Below are 21,028 nucleotides of genomic sequence, written 5' to 3' on the forward strand. Positions count from 1 at the left end.
AACCAAATAACTGCTGCAGCATATGGGCGCCTAGCAAACCTCAGAACAGCATTCCGACATCTTAATAAGGAATCATTCAGGACCCTGTACACCGTGTACGTTAGGCCCATATTGGAGTATGCGGCACCAGTTTGGAACCCACACCTAGCCAAGCACGTAAAGAAACTAGAGAAAGTGCAAAGGTTTGCAACAAGACTAGTCCCAGAGCTAAGAGGTATGTCCTACGAGGAGAGGTTAAGGGAAATCAACCTGACGACACTGGAGGACAGGAGAGATAGGGGGGACATGATAACGACATACAAAATACTGAGAGGAATTGACAAGGTGGACAAAGACAGGATGTTCCAGAGATTGGACACAGTAACAAGGGGACACAGTTGGAAGCTGAAGACACAGATGAATCACAGGGATGTTAGGAAGTATTTCTTCAGCCACAGAGTAGTCAGTAAGTGGAATAGTTTGGGAAGTGATGTAGTGGAGGCAGGATCCATACATAGCTTTAAGCAGAGGTATGATAAAGCTCACGGCTCAGGGAGAGGGACCTAGTAGCGATCAGTGAAGAGGCGGGGCCAGGAGCTCGGACTCGACCCCCGCAACCTCAACTAGGTGAGTACACACACACACTAACACACACTAACACACACACTAACATACACTAACACACACACTAACACACACACTAACACACACACTAACACACACACACTAATACACACACTAACGTGTATAGTATGCAAGGTCATGGAGAAGATCATCAGGAGGAGAGTGGTGGAGCACCTGGAAAGAAACTAGTGTATAATTGACAACCAGCATGGTTTCAGGGAAGGAAAATCCTGTGTCACAAACCTTCTAGAGTTTTATGACAAGGTGACAGAAGTAAGACAAGAGAGAGAGGGGTGGATCGACTGCATATTTTTGGACTGCAAGAAGGTCTTCGACACAGTTCCTCACAAGAGGTTACTGCAAAAGCTAGAGGATCAGGCACACATAACAGGAAAGGCACTGCAATGGATCAGAGAATACCTGACAGGGAGGCAACAACGAGTCATGGTATGCGACGAGGTGTCAGAGTGGGCGCCTGTGACAAGCGGGGTTCCACAAGGGTCAGTCCTAGGACCTGTGCTGTTCTTGGTATATGTGAAAGACATAACGGAAGGGATAGACTCAGAAGTGTCCTTGTTTGCAGATGATGCGAAGTTAATGAGAAGAATCAAATCGGATGAGGATCAGGCAGGACTACAAAGAGACCTGGACAGGCTACAAGCCTGGTCCAGCAACTGGCTCCTTGAATTTAACCCTGCCAAATGCAAAGTCATGAAGATTGGGGAAGGGCAAAGAAGACCGCAGACACAATATAGTTTAGCTGGCCAAAGACTGCAAACCTCACTCAAGGAAAAAGATCTGGGGGTGAGTATAACACCGAGCATATCTCCTGAGGCGCACATCAATCAGATAACTGCTGCAGCATACGGGCGCCTGGCAAACCTACGGATAGCGTTCCGATGCCTCAGTAAGAATTCGTTTAAGACTCTGTATACCATTTACGTCAGGCCCATACTGGAGTATGCAGCACCAGTTTGGAACCCACGCCTAGTCAAGCACGTCAAGAAATTAGAGAAAGTGCAAAGGTTTGCAACAAGACTAATCCCAGAGCTACGGGGATTGTCCTACGAAGAAAGGTTGAGGGAAATCGGCCTGACGACACTGGAGGACAGGAGGGTCAGGGGAGACATGATAACGACATATAAAATACTGCGCGGAATAGACAAGGTGGACAAAGACGGGATGTTCCAGAGAAGGGGCACAGACACAAGAGATCACAATTGGAAGTTGAAGACTCAGATGAATCAAAGGGATGTTAGGAAGTATTTCTTCAGTCATAGAGTAGTCAGGCCGTGGAATAGCCTAGAAAGTGACGTAGTGGAGGCGGGAACCATACATAGTTTTAAGGCGAGGTATGATAGAGGTCATGGGGCAGGGAGAGAGAGGACCTAGTAGCAATCAGCGAAGAGGCTGGGCCAGGAGCTGTGACTCGACCCCTGCAACCACAAATAGGTGAGTACACACACAAACCTCAAGGAAAAAGATCTTCGGTGAGTGTAACACCAGCCACATCTGAGGTACATATCAACCAAATAACTGCTGCAGCATATGGGCGCCTAGCAAACCTCAGAACAGCATTCCAACATCTTAATAAGGAATCGTTCAGGACCCTGTACACCGTGTACGTTAGGCCCATATTGGAGTATGCGGCACCAGTTTAGAACCCACACCTAGCCAAGCACGTAAAGAAACTAGAGAAAGTGCAAAGGTTTGCAATAAGACTAGTTCCAGAGCTAAGAGGTATGTTCTACGAGGAGAAGTTAAGGGAAATCAACCTGACGACACTGGAGGACAGGAGAGATAGGAGGGACATGATAACGACATACAAAATACTGAGGAATTGAAAAGGTGGACAAAGACGGGATGTTCCAGAGATGGGACACAGCAACAAGGAGACACAGTTGGAAGTTGAAGACACAGATGAATCACAAGGATGTTAGGAAGTATTTCTACAGCCACAGAGTAGTCAGGAAGTGGAATAGTTTGAGAAGCGATGTAGTGGAGGCAGGATCCAAACATAGCTTTAAGCAGAGGTATGATAAAGCTCACGGTTCAGGGAGAGTGACCTAGTAGCGACCAGTGAAGAAGGGGGGGGGGGCAGGAGCTTGGACTCGACCCCTGCAACCTCAACTAGGTGAGTACACACTGGCAGGAAAGCCAGTAAATGAGATGATGGAATATGTAACAACAGTATGCAAGGAAGCTGATGAGAGGTTTGTACCCAAGGGTAACAGGAATATTGAAAAAGCCAGGATGAGCCCATGGTTCACCCAAAGGTGCAGGGATGCAAAAACCAAGTGTGCTTTGGAATGGAAGAAGTATAGAAAGCAAAGGACCCAGGAGAATAAGGAGAGCAATCGTAGTGCCAGAAATGAATATGCACAGATAAGGAGGGAGGCTCAACGACAATATGAAAACGACATAGCAGCGAAAGCCAAATCTGACCCGAAGCTGTTAGACAGCCACATCAGGAGGAAAACAACAGTCAAGGACCAGGTAATCAGGCTAAGGAAGGAAGGAGGAGAGACAAGAAATGACCGTGAAGTATGTGAGGAACTCAAGAGATTCAAAGAAGTGTTCACAGAGGAGACAGAAGGGGCTCCAGAAAGACGGAGAGGTGGGGTACACCACCAAGTGCTGGACACAGTACACACAACCGAGGAAGAAGTGAAGAGGCTTCTGAGTGAGCTAGATACCTCAAAGGCAATGGGGCTGGATAACATCTATACATCTATCGAAACAGGGAGATTGCCTGAGGCATGGAAGACAGCAAATGTAGTCCCAGTCTTTAAAAATGGAGACAGACATGAAGCACTAAACTACAGACCAGTGTCACTGACATGTATAGTATGCAAAGTCATGGAGAAGATTATCGGGAGAAGAGCGGTGGAACACCTAGAAAGGAATGATCTCATCAACAGCAGCCAACATGGTTTCAGGGACGGGAAATCCTGTGCCACAAACCTACTGGAGTTCTATGACAGGGCGACAGCAGTAAGGCAAGAGAGAGAGGGGTAGGTGGATTGCATTTTCTTGGGCTGCAAGAAGGCGTCTGACACAGTTCCACACAAGAGATTAGTGCAAAAACTGGAGGAACAAGCAGGGATAACAGGGAAGGCACTACAGTTGATCAGGGAATACTTGTCAGGAAGACAGCAGCGAGTCATGGTACGTGGCGAGGTGTCAGAGTGGGCGCCTGTGACCAGCGGGGTCTCACAGGGGTCAGTCCTAGGACCAGTGCTGTTTCTGGTATTTGTGAACGACATGACAGAAGGAATAGACTCCAAAGTGTCCCTGTTTGCAGATGACGTGAAGTTGATGAGAAGAATTCATTCGATCGAAGACCAGGCAGAACTACAAAGGGATCTGGACAGGCTGCAGACCTGGTCCAGCAATTGGCTTCTGGAGTTCAACCCCACCAAGTGAAAAGTCATGAAGATTGGGGAAGGGCAAAGAAGACCGCAGTCGGAGTTCAGTCTAGGGGGCCAGAGACTACAAACCTCACTCAAGGAAAAAGATCTTGGGGTGAGTATAACACCAGGCACATCTCCCGAAGCGCACATCAATCAAATAACTGCTGCAGCATATGGGCGCCTAGCAAACCTCAGAACAGCATTCCGACATCTTAATAAGGAATCGTTCAGGACCCTGTACACCGTGTACGTTAGGCCCATATTGGAGTATGCGGCACCAGTTTGGAACCCACACCTAGCCAAGCACGTAAAGAAACTAGAGAAAGTGCAAAGGTTTGCAACAAGACTATTCCCAGAGCTAAGAGGTATGTCCTACGAGGAGAAGTTAAGGGAAATCAACCTGACGACACTGGAGGACAGGAGAGATAGGGGGGACATGATAACGACATACAAAATACTGAGAGGAATTGACAAGGTGGACAAAGACAGGGTGTTCCAGAGATGAGACACAGCAACAAGGGGACACAGTTGGAAGTTGAAGACACAGATGAATCACAGGGATGTTAGGAAATATTTCTACAGCCACAGAGTAGTCAGGAAGCGGAACAGTTTGGGAAGCGATGTAGTGGAGACAGGATCCATATATAGCTTTAAGCAGAGGTATGATAAAGCTCAAGGTTCAGGAGTGACCTAGTAGCGACCAGTGAAGAGGCGGGGCCAGGAGCTAGGACTCGACCCCTGCAACCTCAACTAGGCGAGTACAACTAGGTGAGTACACATACACACACACACACACACACACACACACACACACACACACACACACAGTGTGTGTGTATACACCGGGAGGTTTGTATTTCTCGGTGTATATACGGTAAGATATACATCTTTGATTATTATAATCACAACCAAGCGCTAAACCCAGATATATCTCCTTTCAGTATATATACACTAAGATGCGCACCTTTCAGCGTATATACCTGGCTATTAACCCCTGGGAAAGATTTAAAAATTCGCCATATTTCCTCTCCAAGTGTTGATTAGTTGTGAATAATTCTTGAGAGGTTATGGAAAGTTGAGATGTGAAGTCTGCTTCATGATGTAAGTGACCTAGCAGTAGTAAGTGGCTTACAAGGGTCAAGTTTCCTTGTAAAATGGCTCATTTGCCTATAAACCTGACCTGGTAGTCAAGCTTATAGGCTGTAAATGGCCTTACAAAGCGAAAAAGCCTAGAAATCATCCTTAATTGTAGTCTAATTTTCCCTTAGAAGTGACTTTCGGAAAGTATATCTTAAGACCTTTGTGAGTGACCCTGAAGTATCTTGATGTACTGTATTAGTCTTAGGAAGTTAAGCCATCCTGAGAGATGGTAATTTTCAAATAGTATCACACTAACTTCAGTTCTGCGGAAAGGAAACAAAGGAAACCCCTTGAAGTTCCTGTAGCTCCTGAATTCACAGTAGAATGATCGACGATATCCTCATTGTCTTAAATATACCTGTTCATTCTAAGAGATTGCTTTACTTCATGTACAAAGGCCATAGTTTGATGGAACATGGCAGGAAAATATCGCTGTCTTTTGCTTTTCCTCTGTAACTGCAATTTGGAGTGCAGTAGCACCACACTACTATTGTACAAAATTTTGTTTCATTAAAAAAAATGCAAAAGCTAATATCTTCCCTCGCCAAAAGCTACCTAACATATCTATATAAACACATCAAGTAGCCGATGGACAATACAGCTTCTCCAACATTTGAAAACAGTATTTACCTTCACCATCATCCCCAAAAAGCGACAAAAGGTCTGATCTCTAGCATTTCTCAGCGAATATACCTTCCATATGTAAAAAAAAATAAAATGATCTTATTGCATACCTCTGTTTAGCAAAAACTCACCGTTGCACCAAGGAAGCCTTCCCGTGGGACATACTAATGTATTACGTTTTCCACAGATCAACACGAGGTTCTTGCTATACACAAGGGAGAGAGGAGAGAGGGAGAAGGTGATCAAGCCTCACAATATCTCTACTATATTTACTTCTCACTTTAACACCTCCCGCCCCACCAAGCTTCTCATCCATGGCTTCGGCTCCTCCTGTCACAGTGTGTGGATACGAGAGATGCGGGTAGCTCTCCTCGCAATGGTAAGTGTTATTATGGATGAAAGACGCTTAGGACATCTTTGTTTGATACGTTTCGGTCCTAGGACTTTGATCACTTCAGACTACGAAAGAACGAGAAAGCACAGTATATGTATGCCTGAAGTCGCCTAATTGTCATAAAACGCGGCAACCGAGAAGTATCATGTTGTGCTAGGCGTAATGGAATGCAATAGTTGCCAGCCCTTTGTTCTAATTTATGAGATGGCCCCTTTAAAGAATAAAAAGGAACAATATCGTTAACTAGTGACTAGTTAATAGTCCAAGTGATATGTGCGGGTTATTTGTGCATGGCCCTCTTTATCTCTGTACAACACAAGTATTACTATTGTCTTCTTGATTACAACCATACTTGTGTTCTCTCCACACATTCCAGAACACAAATGTGCTTGTAACAGAAGTGACTTCGGAAACACTTATACAGAGATCTAGAGAGGGTGATATGCATTCGAACTATGCAGACATGATCTAACACTCAGATACCTGATGTATAATCAGGTACTCTACCACTCGGATACCTGATGTATAATTGAGGTACTCTACCACTCGGATACCTGATGTATAATTGAGGTACTCTACCACTCGGATACCTGATGTATAATTGAGGTACTCTACCACTCGGATACCTGATGTATAATTGAGGTACTCTACCACTCGGATACCTGATGTATAATTGAGGTACTCTACCACTCGGATACCTGCCATACTACACCACTCCGGTACTCTCACTACCACTCAAATACCTGTCTTACCGTACCACTCTGATAACCTCACAGTCTCATACTTGCGATACCAATCAGGTACTTTGACACTCGACATCTATGCACTTTCTTCCCCCATACCAGTGTCCTAGTTTGCTTTATTTTCTGAAAACTTTCATATAAATTTTCATGATTAATAATTATGAATGTTAAGAAAAGTCTAGAACTGTGTGGACATACACCTATTACAATATATATTTAAAATATTAAACTTTATATCAAGTTCTCACCTCACTGGCGTACTTATTTTTCAATTAATGGCCACTTGTCACTGCATTGAATTGACCAGTGATTACGAAGCGATATAGTTTAAGACATCTCGCATGCATACTGAAAATCATGTCTTTTTACAAACGAATTCTTTGATTTTTTCAGCATCTTATGAATTTTAAGCCCCACCCCCCATTACCCTCCCCTTCCAGATTAAAATTTTGGCTGCGCCACTGTCACTTCTGGTGGGTCGCGCTGCGCATGTTGTGGCGGAATCTCGATCCTTTATTCATTATTAATCTTGAGAAAAATACTCCATGTTCTCTGGGAAGGTTCACAGACACCCTCCCTCCCTCCCTCCGGTGCGGTGTGTTCAACGTGGTATGGCCGTTGACCCTCCCTCCCTCCTCCATTACTGTAGATGGAGGAAATTTGTGACTTGCTATTTGCTGTGTTCTCATTTCAAACTAACACACTTGTTTTCATGATAATATTCACAAGTGCTGAACCCACATGGGTCATAGTGCAAATCCTTCATAATTTCTGTCAATAGGCAAAGCTTTAATCAAACCTGTAATTCCTCTAAATTAAACTTATTAAAGCCATATAGCATGAACTAACAGGATATTCAATCGTCTTGTATTCATTGTAAAATCCTAAATTATGCTTACACTCACCCAAGTGACCGTATGTATAAAATTACTCATATTGTTATTGCCTTATTAAACCACGGTACGGGTGGGGATTGAACTCGCAGCGAGTTGTAAAACTCCAGACCGACGCGTTAGCCACTGGGCCAGCTGGCTACAATAAGATTCATCCAACTAGGTATTTTTATACACCATTAGAAGGTTAGCATAGGCACCACTGTGAACACAAATGCAAGTTTTTACAGATGAATCTCTTCGCCAGCGAAGTCAATCCCCGCCCGTACTGTGGTTTGTTTGCAATCGTGTCATTATAGTTTCTTAAACCATTGCCTTATTATTCTTAAATTAGTCCTAAGTTTGCCCAAAATTCCATTGCATATATAGAGGGCTTTCTGCATTTACACCCAAGTGCCAGTCTACCTTTGCACAAGCATTGTATCATTCTGAAATAAAATATTATTATTATTATAATGGTTCATTCCTTTGAATCAAGTACTTAGTTCCTTTCAAAGTACAGTTTTTTTTAGTTTAATATCTTTATTATGTGCCCCATACCCATCCTGTGGGCAGTAGTCAAAAACTTAGAGGTGCATAATAAGTCCAGGAACTGAGCCGTCTTTCAAAGTCTAGCCCTTCCCCAGGATGTGATCTACCATAGTTAATTGATAGCCAGGTACCTATTTACTGCCAGGTGAAGAGGAACAACAGATGTAAGGAAATTTGCAATTATTATCAGCAGGCCTGTCTCCTCTTAAAAACAAAAACTATACAAAGACTATAACTATAGTCTCCTGGATACATTTATTATTACTGAAACTCCCCTGAGGGGGTCTCTTAGGTACAAACAAGGTTTGCTTTATATAGCAGTGCCAGTAGAACTCTTGAGTCGAACATAAGTGTAATACTGTTGTATATTCATTGAGAAGCATTAATTCTGTAAGGTTAGTACAGTACAGTGCTTTAGTACTGCTTTACACTAACGACCCCTTTCAAAGCAAGCCACATTGCAAACTACTGGGAACGGTTGAAGTCCCTTGACCTGTATTTCTTGGAACATAGGCGAGAGAGAGATACATCATAATATACACTTCAAAAATCCTAGAGGGACTTAACCCACATTTACACACAGAAATCACTCCTTATGCCAAGAGACAACACAATAAGGATCAGGGGCCCAAGACTGTTCAATTGCCTCTCAGCATACATAAGGGGGATTATCAATAGACCCCTGGCTGTCTTCAAGAGTGAGCTGGACAGACACCTAAAGTCAGTATCTGACCAACCGGGCTGTGGTTCGTAAGTCGGTTTGCGTGTGGCCAGCAGTAACAGCCTGGTTGATCGGGCCCTGATCCACTGTGAGGCCTGGAAGGTGTTCTGGGGCCGTTGATTCTCAGAACATCTTCCAGATATGATACAAGGTAAATGAGGACATTCCAATTTCTTGGATATACAGCTCCTCGCCAACATTAATAACAACCCCATATAACTACAGTGTAAGGTATTGTGATTGAACTGATAATTTGTTAAATTTATTACTGTCATTCTAAATCCTGTAAATTTTGTAAACAGCTCACTACCACTAACTTGCTTAGCAAACAGATATTGAGGCCTATCTCCTAGGCGACAATGTGAAATGTGTGCATATAAAATTGAGCTTAACTCATCATACAGTGTGAAGCCAAGAAACTTGTATTATTTTTTTTTTAAACTTAATATTGTACATCTTCCCACAGATGGATGTCAACATTATCTGTGTGAACTGGCATAAGGGAGCTGAGGTGCCTAACTATGTAAGAGCTGCTAGTAACACCCGCCTTGTTGGTCGACAGGTAGGTCAGGTATGACCCACAAGGGTTCATACAGTGCCTTACTCTCATCTCTCTCTGATTCTAGGGACCCACAAACTGAGAAAAACCAAGAATATTGTCCTGACTAAACCTAATGAAACACCACTACATCCCACTGACACAGCTAACAAGATAAACGACTTCTTCTCAAACATAGGATCTAATCTCGCCAGTTAAATCCCACATACCAATGCCCATGCCAAGGACTACCTAGATGGAAATTTCCCTAATTCCTTCTATCTTGCACCAACTGAGCCAACGGAAGTCATTGAGATCATAAAGTCACTTAAAAATAACTCGGGGAATCTGTCTCATGTCCCACCATTACTGTACAAGCGAGCGGCCCATGTCCTTTCGCATGCTATTTCATTACTTTTTAACAAGTCAATAGAGACTAGCACCTTCCCGAAACTACTCAAGATGGCAAGGGTTACACCAATACATAAAGGTGGTGACCCTACAGACTTAAACAACTATAGGCCAATATCTAACTTACCATTGCTATCCAAAATCTTTGAGAAACTCGTGCACAGGAGACTGTATTCATTTATAACGGCTCAAAACATACTCAACCCCTGCCAGTTTGGATTCAGGAAAAATAAAAGCACTAATGATGCAATCATAAAAATGCTAGATCTGCTTTACACAGCATTGGAAAATAAGGAATATCCACTAGGAATTTTTATTGACCTAAGAAAAGCTTTTGACACAGTAAACCACGAAATCCTACTCCACAAACTTGACCACTACGGTATAAGAGGCCATGCGCTTGCTTATTTCAAATCTTACATTACTAATAGGTATCAGTACGTCACCATTAAAGACACAGCATCAGCAACACGGCCACTTGATACTGGAGTTCCGCAGGGAAGTGTCCTTGGTCCCCTGCTCTTCCTCATATACATCAATGACCTTCCAAACGTATCCCAACACCTGAAACCCATTCTCTTTGCTGATGACACGACTTATGTCATCTCTCACCCTAATCTTGCCACCCTCAACACCATTGTGAATGAGGAGCTGATTAAAATATCGACTTGGATGACAGCCAATAAACTTACGCTTAACACTGACAAAACTTACTATATTATGTTTGGTAGCAGAGCAGGAGATGCACAAATTAACATTAAGATTGACAACACTCTAATTACCAGAAATAATGGGGGAAAATTCCTAGGCTTATACCTTGACAACAACCTGAATTTCAGCACCCATATCCAGCATATAGCCAAAAAAGTATCCAAAACGGTTGGGATCCTCTCCAAGATACGATACTACGTGCCGCAAAATGCCCTTCTCACACTATACCACTCACTTATTTATCCATACCTCACCTATGCTATTTGTGCTTGGGGATCAACTGCAGCAACACACCTAAAGCCAATAATAACCAAACAAAAAGCTGCAGTAAGAATAATCACTAAATCCCATCCCTGGCAGCACACCCCCCCACTCTTCAAAGATCTAAACTTACTCCCAGTTCAGTACATCCACACTTACTACTGTGCAATCTATATCTACAGGGCCTTAAACTCTAATATCAACCTTGACCTAAAATGCTTTCTTGATAGTTGTGACAGAACCCACAGGCATAACACCAGAAACAAACATCTCTACGACATTCCCCGTGTCCGACTAAACCTTTACAAAAATTCAATGTATGTCAAAGGCCCTAAAATCTGGAATACCGTACCTGAGAACTCTAGAACTGCAGACACATTCATCACCTTCAAAACTACCATTGGAAAACATCTTATCTCCCTGATACACCCCATCAACTAACTACACGAATACCACCTGGTGGTTCACACTTACACTCGCTCACTCATTTGACCATAAACAGAAATATTAATCTCAGTCTTAAAATAATGAATCCTGTGATACTCCAATGCTGAAACTATATACTGTGCCAAAACAAAAGCATTCACATTGCTAAACTCACAAACTAGTATTTAGTCACTTAGCCATAATACCAACTTACCTCATAATTTGTAATATTTTACAATTAAGAATAAAACTAAGTATGCCCGAAATGCCTAGCCATGCTAAGCGTTCTAGTGGTAAACTCTGTAATCACAATTTTACTACATGTAAACCAAACAATAACCAAATTTCTGTAAACTCAGCATTGTAATCCTTATAGAGAATAAACTTTGAATTTGAATTTGAAAGGTATACTCCATAATAGTATTGTGCTCATGGGGTCATACAGTGCCTGGAGATTGGAAGGCAATCAAGTTTGAGCCAAAGGTTGGAAATAATAGCTTAAATTCTTTGGACTAAGAGCCTATGGAAAATTTTATAGGGGGTTACCTGCATGTACCTCAACATTATATGCATACAAGTAATCTCATTGGGAGACGACAGCCATATTGTTTACCCTAGTCACCCCGTGTAGACATGTGAGAAAACTTAACCACCCCTGGTCACTGCAGGTGGTTCCTTCGACCCTCACAATCTTATCCATATCTATCCAAGACCAGTATAAATTGGATAGCACCCACAAGTACGGTGCTACTAATTAATTGTGGACTGTATAGATTATATTAGTTTACTTGAATGAAGGGGGGGGGGGTTACACATGGATATATCCATCAAGGAAAAACACTTGTACATAATCCCACCACTTACCAGATATTCTCTGGTGGTCACTTGATGTAGCTGGATCACCCATAACCTATCCAATTACAACATACCTAACTGGCCAGTATCAGTCTGCTATAACTAGAAGGGTTACTTAACTGTGGGTGATTGATACTCCTTATTTCCTCCATTCACCATCTCATTTCGATGTCCTGCTACACCGACACGGTTCTTATTCCAGCAGGATGAAGTATTCGTTGGTTTGTCCCGGTTTACAAGTTGTGACTCCATAAAAACTTCACTATCCTCAGGATGGGAACCACGAGGACTAACGTGTTCACTTGGAGCAGGGCGACTTGTTTCACTTCACGCATTCTCTTAACTTATTGTTATTATCACTGATTACATTACAATTCACAAAACGATTTAATGTCTCATAATTATTATACACATTAGAGGTCACTCCATTAAGATCTGAGACTGATGAGTGAGGATTAAATCATGGGTATTTTCCCCTGGACACACTCCATGGCGGTGCACTAGTCACCCCCGGTCCCACCATTATTCACTAATTTTACCACTTTGTTACAGTGGTCCCGTAAATCACGTTCCCTCACTCTTCACCAGGAACAGTTACGACACTTCCTATTATGAAGTGAGGCCTATATTAATCCTTAGGCCGCCGTGAATGCCAATTTCCTGGTCCCATGCTTTCCCAGCCTCTTCACTCAATTCAAAAAACTCCCGCTCCCTGATGCCCTGTGTCGACCTGTTCCCCCGCACATCCACGCAGGCGCAGCGGGAACCCTGTTGGTTCTATTCCATTTTCAAATACATTTTGACCCAAATCAACACATTAAACACTTATTAGGCACTATAGCTTCGGAAATTAAATAATTTCCACAGAGCCCTTCAATTCTCTTGTATTCATTGTAACTCTTAATTTTATTTTTACAACCACATAAGAGACTATATATAAGCAATCAATTAGTTATTGCCTATTGCATATTAAGGGGGCTTTCTGCATGCACACCCAAATGTCTTTCAAGTCTGTACAAACATTTTTTCTTTTCAACAAATTGGCCATATCCCACCGAGGCAAGGTCACCTAAAAAGAAAAATGAATGTTTTTTCTTTGTAAATTTAGTAATGTATACAGGAGAAGGGGTCACTAGCCCCTTGCTCCCGACATTGTAGTTGCCTCTTACGACATGCATGGCTTAAGGAGGAAGAATTCTGTTCTATTTTCCCATGGAGAGCAAACATTGTATTATGTTGACATAAAGAATCTTTAATCTTACAGTATTAAGGATTTTCCCTTGAAGGGTTCTGACTTCAATGATAGCTAAAATTTTGCCAATAAAGATATTAGTACATATTATATATTACGCCTACCTCTTCAGCACTGTATAACCCTTTTAAGGGAGGTACCTCGGTGACAAAGGCTGATTACCTCCCCTCCATGCCTCAAGTGCTCTATGGCCTATACGAGTTTAGTGCCTCCTATGAATATACAGTAATGCTGTAATTTCTTCAGTATGTTGTATTACTGTTTTATAATTCTTGCTGGTCACTTAAGTACACAGTTATAATAAATCACAAAAAATATCCGAGACAATAACAATCATGTCAAATTGGATAAATTCATATTTAGATTATTATTATTATTATAATCAAGGGGGAAGCGCTAAACCCGGAGGATTATACAGCGCCTGGGGGGGGGATGTGGAAGGCATTCAGGCTTAATTTGGGGAACTGGAGCACAGATCCAATTCCCTAAATCAAGAGCCCCTCACCAACATCAAGGAACCTTTCTTGAGGGGTTCATATTTAGAAATTCAAAAATTTATTTGGAAAGACATCATATGTATAATAGTTACTTTGAAGAACTCATAGTAATGCACAGCACTTAGAGCATCCTTAAATAGAATAAAAACTACTTACCAAAACATATGTGCAGGATTTCCCAAGTTTGTATTCTAGGGTATACAGTACTAGAATACTATAAAATAGTCAGAATGAGGAGTTTCCCTTTGGGAGACTGGCAGAGCATGACTAGTGATCTGAATGGCTAAGTCTGTATGTTCACTATACTGTATGCCAGTATTTACAGGGACGTAGCAAAAAATTACTTAGTGCTTGCTAGAAATATGACATAATACTGCTTTATGCATATGAAGCACAATGGGATGCAGGGAGTCATATTCTGGATACTTTGTAATGCACTTCACAAGTCTGAAACAACAACAACAGAGGAAGTGGACATAGTTGCATTATGTATGATAGCAATAAATATGGCATATAAATTTGCTGTGAAACTGCAGGCCAGCTCTAGTAAATGCTCCTGGAAACCACCTTGTACCCTACCTGATATACAACACCAGGATGGCACCTCCGTAATTGACTGAGCAAGGTTTAGCAAAACCTGTTTAGACAGCACTAACTGTCCGATTATTTTTTGATTAATAGTGATTGTGGATAAACTGGCAAAAATTTCAGGAGTCATTTATCTTCAGTTGCCACTTCTGAATCTGCTAACAACTTTCAGTAATACTTCCATCCTCAGAGTGCTTACCAGATGGCCGTCATCTCATCAGAGGAATCATTTGACAGACCCTAAGATGATCTAGGTTGCTTCAGATTGACATAACCACCACAGAGCTACCAATGGAAGTCATATTGGAAGAGGGCTGATAGTGTTCTCATTTTAATCTGTGTCTGAGCTAGATTTCACAAAAGAGTAAAATATCCTCACTAATGATACCAATTGGAGAAAGGAAGGATGGGGAATTTAGATTCGATCCAAGGAAAGGGAAAAGAAGTCCAATTCCTCAGATCAAGAACCCCTTCACTATGGCATGAGACTCCTCTTAAAGGGGTGAAAACTAGAAATAGACTGGACTGGTACACTAGTTAACATGGTTAGGTGTAAGTAATGTCTGTTTGGGATGGGCCAGTAGGCCTGCTAAAATGGTCTTTTGGTTTGTATGTTCATATTGTAACTGCCATCATGATGTCCTCCGGACAGGTGGCTCTGCTGATTGAGACACTCAACGCTCGTCTCAACACGACACTTGATGACTTCCACCTCATTGGCTTCTCGCTGGGTGCCCACGTATCAGGTCATGCAGGTGCCAGGCTTAAGAACCTCTCCAGGATATCTGGTAAATAATGTTTTTGTATATAGCTTCATTAATCCTATCAGTTGGGTTCTGGGAGTCAAAGCTCCCAAGGGTGTTCACTTGATAACCTAAAGAATTTATTCTGTTGAAGGAGTGAGCTAAACCCATTATTCTGTTGAAGGAGTGAGCTAAACCCATAAGTGGTCATAGTATCAAGAGAATGGGAAGTAATTAGGCATAATCTGAGAGGGTGGCTCCAGTTCCTTGCATCAAGAGCCCTTCACCCTTGAAGGAGGGTGGTGATCATTATTATTACCATATGCTAATGGGGAAGTGCTAAGCCTACAAAGGCCATACAGCACCTGGGAAATAGGAGGTAATCAGGGTTGATCCAAGTAATACGAGAGTAACCCTAATTCCTTGGATCAAGAACACTTCACCAGTATTGAGGCACCTCACTTGAATGGAGCATGATCTTTAGGAAGCCAAACCAAAGTTTCTGCTTTTCAAAACCAATTGGTAAAAACTCACTGGCTGTGACAGGTCACCCGTTTAAGAGAAGTGCATTGATGCTAGTAAAGGACTCTTGATCCAAGAAGTTGGAGTTACCCTACAGTTCCCTAGATCAAAACTGATTAGCTTCCATTCTCCAGGCACTATATGGCCCCTGCAAGTTTAGTATTTCTCATGATTATACTATTATGTCAGTTTTATGGCAGTTACAGCTGGAATATATGCCTTACTTTTCAGATGTGAGAAAGTTTAATTTGTTTACATTATAAAAGCAATTGGTTTCATTTACAGGGCTAGACCCAGCAGGGCCACTCTTCGAATCATACTCCCCATCAGTTCGTCTAGATCACACAGATGCGCGCTTTGTTGATGTAATACATACCAATGCAGATTCCCTCCTGATGGGAGGACTTGGAGCCTTTGAGCCCATGGGACATGTTGACTTCTATCCTAATGGTGGGAGGATGCAGAAGGGCTGTGCTAACCTCTTTGTTGGAGGAGTCTCAGACATCTTGTGGCGTGAGTCCTGCTGTCAGGTTTTCATGTTTCTTCAATTACATCATGGCTTGATGACCAAGACAAGTTGCAGAAAAGGCTTGTATTGTGATGACATTTTTTTATGTAGATCTTTATCAGTGACCTAATAAAGCTCTTTACAGAACAATACACTGCTCTAGCAAAAGCTTATTCTACAACTTGTCTTGGTCGTCATATGTTAGCAATATGCCATTGCATCCTATGTTTTAGCTTAATTGGTACATCTTACAGCTTCTCATGTTTAGTACCTTACAAGTGCAGTGCATTTTTTCATATTTACATGATCTTTTGCATCTGTTTTTGTACAATGTCCAGTTATTCTACAATATGAATATCTCTAACTCCCTGATGCTACACAGAGACCCCTTGTACCTTAAACTAGGAATGCCCTTCCAGTTATAATCGATTGTCCAGTATATGATTTATGTCCTGATTAGCACCATGAGACCTTTCCTACTTATAATTTTCTACTTATCCTTCCTGTGAAATGGATTATCAGCTGAACACTAGCCCTCTTTTCCTTTCATAAATCATCCTTACAAGCTTTCCACCAGTCGTCTTCTAAAGATGGCTAAACCACCAGGAAAAAAACGTCTCTTACTCGTACTACTGTCCCACTCCTTGTTACCCATACTACTAACTCACACTACCCCACATTTACTCTTCTAGAGAGGGTGCCTTGAAGATGCTGAAGGACTCTTAATCCAAGGAAATGGAACTATGATCCCATTCCTTAAACACCTTTGGTTATGAACATCTGCACTTACAAACTGGAACTTAGATACCAGTAATTTTTTTACAAAAACTATCTACTATACAAATTTGTGAAACAACCATCTTTTGTACTACCGTTTTCTACACAATCAACTTATAAGTTGAAACACCAAGAATGCAACTCATCTGTGAGTTGGTTGAACTCTTGTATAATACTGCAATTATATCTGTCCTTATAGTGACCTGAGCTTCCTTTCCCACAGCTACTGAGGGTGATGGGCGGTATTTGTGTAACCACAGGAGAGGTTACAAATATTACCTCAATTCAGTAGCTCCCATCTGCACTTTCCCGGCCTTTGTGTGTCGTGACTATGAGACCTTCCTCAAGGGTGACTGCTTTCCCTGTGAATCCTGTGGCAACATGGGCTATTTTTCTGACAAGGCTGAGGGACGTGGTCAACTCTACTTAGTCACCAGGGACACCGAGCCTTTCTGTGGTGCGTACCTTTTGAAAGTATCAGATGTATTGAATTATACTATTAATAGGTAACAAATACATTCAGCCCATTCATTGGTAAGGACAAGGTACAGTATATTTAATTCTTCTATGGTATTTATACCATAAAAGGATATACATACATTTATTTATTAATTTGAACATGATACAGAGTAGTACAAATGAATACAGTTAAATGCAACATGCCAAAGCCCCTTGTATGCAGAGCATTATGGGCAGGCTTAAAACTAACTTAAGATTAACTAAGCAGTGATATATTCAGTGGTAAAACATTGTTGTAAACAGATAACAATTAAGCACAAATGAGTATTACAAAGACAAGTCATATGGTCATTTACTGTATTGCTGTGCATTCAGTTAGGTAATATAATTAAAAAATAACAAAGTTAACAAAGTTTGATTGGGTATCAGGTTAAACATTTATGAGATACAATTATGAGAAACATTTATGAGATACAATTTTTAAGATACAGTTATTCAGTATTTATTTGGTTGTGGGTGAGTAAGTGATTTTTGAGAAGAGACTTGAATTTATAGACAGTGTTTCTTTTATATTTACAGGTAATGAATTCCAGATTTTAGGGCCTTTTATGTGCATTGAGTTTTTGCATAGCGTGAGATGGACACGAGGGATATCAAAGAGTGATCTGTGCCTTGTGTTATGGTCATGTGTTCTGTTGAGGTTGGTAAGGAGACGTTTGAGGGGAGGGTTTATATCCGAGTTAAGTGTCCTATGTATGTAATAGGTGCAGTAATAAGTATGGATGTTTTGTATGGTGAGTAGGTTTAGGGCTTTGAATATTGGTGGTGTGTGCTGCCTGTAGTGGGAATTTGTTATCATTCTGACTGCAGCCTTTTGTTGGGTAATTAGTGGTCTGAGATGGTTTATTGTTGTTGAGCCCCATGCACAAATTCCATAGGTGAGATAGGGGTAAATAAGTGAGTGATATAGGGCCAGGAGGGCTGACTGTGGAGTACTGTATCTTCGATAGTATGCCTACGGTCTTTGAAATTTTCTTGGAAATTTGCTGTATACGTGTATATGTTTGAAATTTGAGTCTATTATCAAGGTGGATTCCTAAGAATTTTCCCTCTGTGAGTTTTGTGATAGGTGATCTGTTTATCATTATGTTAAGAGGGACATCTGTAGCTCTGTTACCAAACTGAATGAAGTAGGTTTTGTCAATGTTTAGAGTAAGTTTGTTAGTCCTCATCCAGGTAGATATTTTCTGTAATTCGGTATTTACAGTATTGGCTAGCATGACTTGGCTCGAGTGAGAGAAGACGTATGTAGTGTCATTTGCAAATAGTGTGGGTTTGAGTAATTGCGATGCATTTGGTAGGTCATTTATGTATATGAGAAAGAGAAGAGGGCCAAGGACACTTCCCTGTGGGACACCAACTGTAATTGGCTGTGCGGAAGAGTTTGCCCCATTTGTGTATACATATTGGCTTCTGTTGCTGAGGTATGACTTGAGGTAGTTGAGGGAGTGCCCTCTTATACCATAGTGTGACAATTTTATATGGAGCAAGTCATGGTCAACTGTATCAAAAGCTTTACATAAGTCAATGAAGATCCCCAGTGGGACTTCTTTTTTCTCTATTGCAGTGTATATATGTTCTAGCATGTGTATAATAGCATCATTAGTATTTTTATTAGGCCTGAACCCAAATTGACAGGGGTTGAGTATGTTTTGGGAGATGAGGTAAGAATAGATTCGATGATGAATTAATTTTTCGAAGATTTTAGAGAGGGTGTAAGTTGGATATTGACCTATAGTTATTCAAGTCTGTTTGGTCTCCTCCTTTATGAATCGAGGTCACCCTTGCTATTTTGAGAACTGAAGGGAAGGTAGAGGATTCGATGGATTTGTTAAAGAGTGTTGCAATGATTGGTAATAGCACTTGTGATGCTTTTTCGTATATAAAGGGTGGTAAGGTATTTAATGACCTGACGATCTGTTGGAGTGTGAGCAGGGTAATATTTAGTGAAGGGATTCAGGGAAACCGGTTATTTTCATATAGTCGGACTTGAGTCCTGGAAATGGGAAGTACAATGCCTGCACTTTAAAGGAGGGGTTTGGGATATTGGCAGTTTGGAGGGATATGTTGTGTATCTTTATACATATATGCTTCTAAACTGTTGTATTCTGAGCACCTCTGCAAAAACAGTGATAATGTGTGAGTGTGGTGAAAGTGTTGAATGATGATGAAAGTATTTTCTTTTTGGGTATTTTCTTTCTTTTTTGGGTCACCCTGCCTCGGTGGGAGACGGCCGACTTGTTAAAAAAAAAAAAAAAAAAAGTTGGGTTAGTCGGAGCTAGGAACAGTGTGTTCGGGTAGTTGCCAGTGAGGTAGTCACTGGGTGAGGTATCTGAGCTTGGGATTTTATTGGCAAGGTTTTTTTCTATAGTGGAAAAGAAATCATTGAGTGGTTGCTGTTTTAGTTGGTGGGAGTTGGGGTTCATCTGATTTTGTTAATTTAATTTCGCTATTTCGTGATATCTTTTTTGTTCCTAGAATTTCTGATAAGGTTTTCCAGGTCTTTTTTATATCACCTCGTAAGTTGGATAATCTGTTCTCATAATACAATTTTTTAGCCCTTCTTATCAGGCTGGTTAGGACTGACGAGTAACGTTTTGTTTGGTCTCTGGTTATGTGACCCATTCTGTACTGTTTTTCATATAGGTGCTTTGTATTTATGGATTTGAGGATGCTGGGTGTTAGCCAGGGACTGTTCAGTCTCTTAGCTATCATCTGTTTAGTTTTTTTAGGGCAGTGCTTGTTATAGAGGTATTGGGTCTTTTTTAGAAAATTAATACATTCGTCAATATCTGTATAGATTTCTAGCTCAGTGTGCCAGTCAATGTTTGTCACTGCTGTTGTGAAGTTATTAATGGCTAAAGTTATTAATAGCTAATACCTACTACTGATAGGTATTAGGTACATATGTCCATTATTGCAGTAGGTACCAGATACTGTATATTCATTCTTAGGGTACGTACTGTACAAGTTAAATTATATAATGTGTATTTCTTCTACTCTGTGTTTGCCGACCTAGAGCTTCAGTTCTTGAGCTATTCCTTTCAAATATTAATCAGTGTAATGCCTGCTAAGCCCCACAGGCTGGATCATACTTATATTCAAATTCATGTATGGGTTTAACTTCTGCTTGTACATACCACTTGCTCACCACCTCACATTCATCATTTGAATGTTTCTCCCTTAGTTTTTGTGTTTTTTGCTTACTTGGCTTGCCTGGTCCTGACTCGTCTGTTTCCTTATCCAGGTCCTACTCGTCTGTACTCCCTCATCCTGGGTGCACTAGTGTTCATTCATCCTGGTCCCACTAATGTGTTCCCTCATCCTGGTCCCACCCATCTATTCTCTCATACTGGTC

The 21,028-nt window shown here is 41.4% G+C and overlaps 1 protein-coding gene across 1 annotated transcript in view; it reads left to right on the plus strand.

Annotated features, from left to right (window-relative positions):
• Nucleotides 1-21,028, plus strand: part of LOC128698796 (uncharacterized) — a 49,689-nt gene that overhangs the window by 9,666 nt on the left and 18,995 nt on the right. Inside the window, exons 3-7 of the mRNA XM_070097717.1 lie at nucleotides 5,968-6,159; nucleotides 9,529-9,624; nucleotides 15,254-15,389; nucleotides 16,152-16,379; nucleotides 17,375-17,608. Coding sequence (XP_069953818.1) covers nucleotides 5,968-6,159; nucleotides 9,529-9,624; nucleotides 15,254-15,389; nucleotides 16,152-16,379; nucleotides 17,375-17,608 — 886 coding nt within the window. The remainder of the gene's footprint in view (nucleotides 1-5,967; nucleotides 6,160-9,528; nucleotides 9,625-15,253; nucleotides 15,390-16,151; nucleotides 16,380-17,374; nucleotides 17,609-21,028) is intronic.

Source organism: Cherax quadricarinatus, chromosome 59 (assembly GCF_038502225.1).
Source record: "Cherax quadricarinatus isolate ZL_2023a chromosome 59, ASM3850222v1, whole genome shotgun sequence".
Taxonomy (NCBI): Eukaryota; Metazoa; Arthropoda; class Malacostraca; order Decapoda; family Parastacidae; genus Cherax; species Cherax quadricarinatus.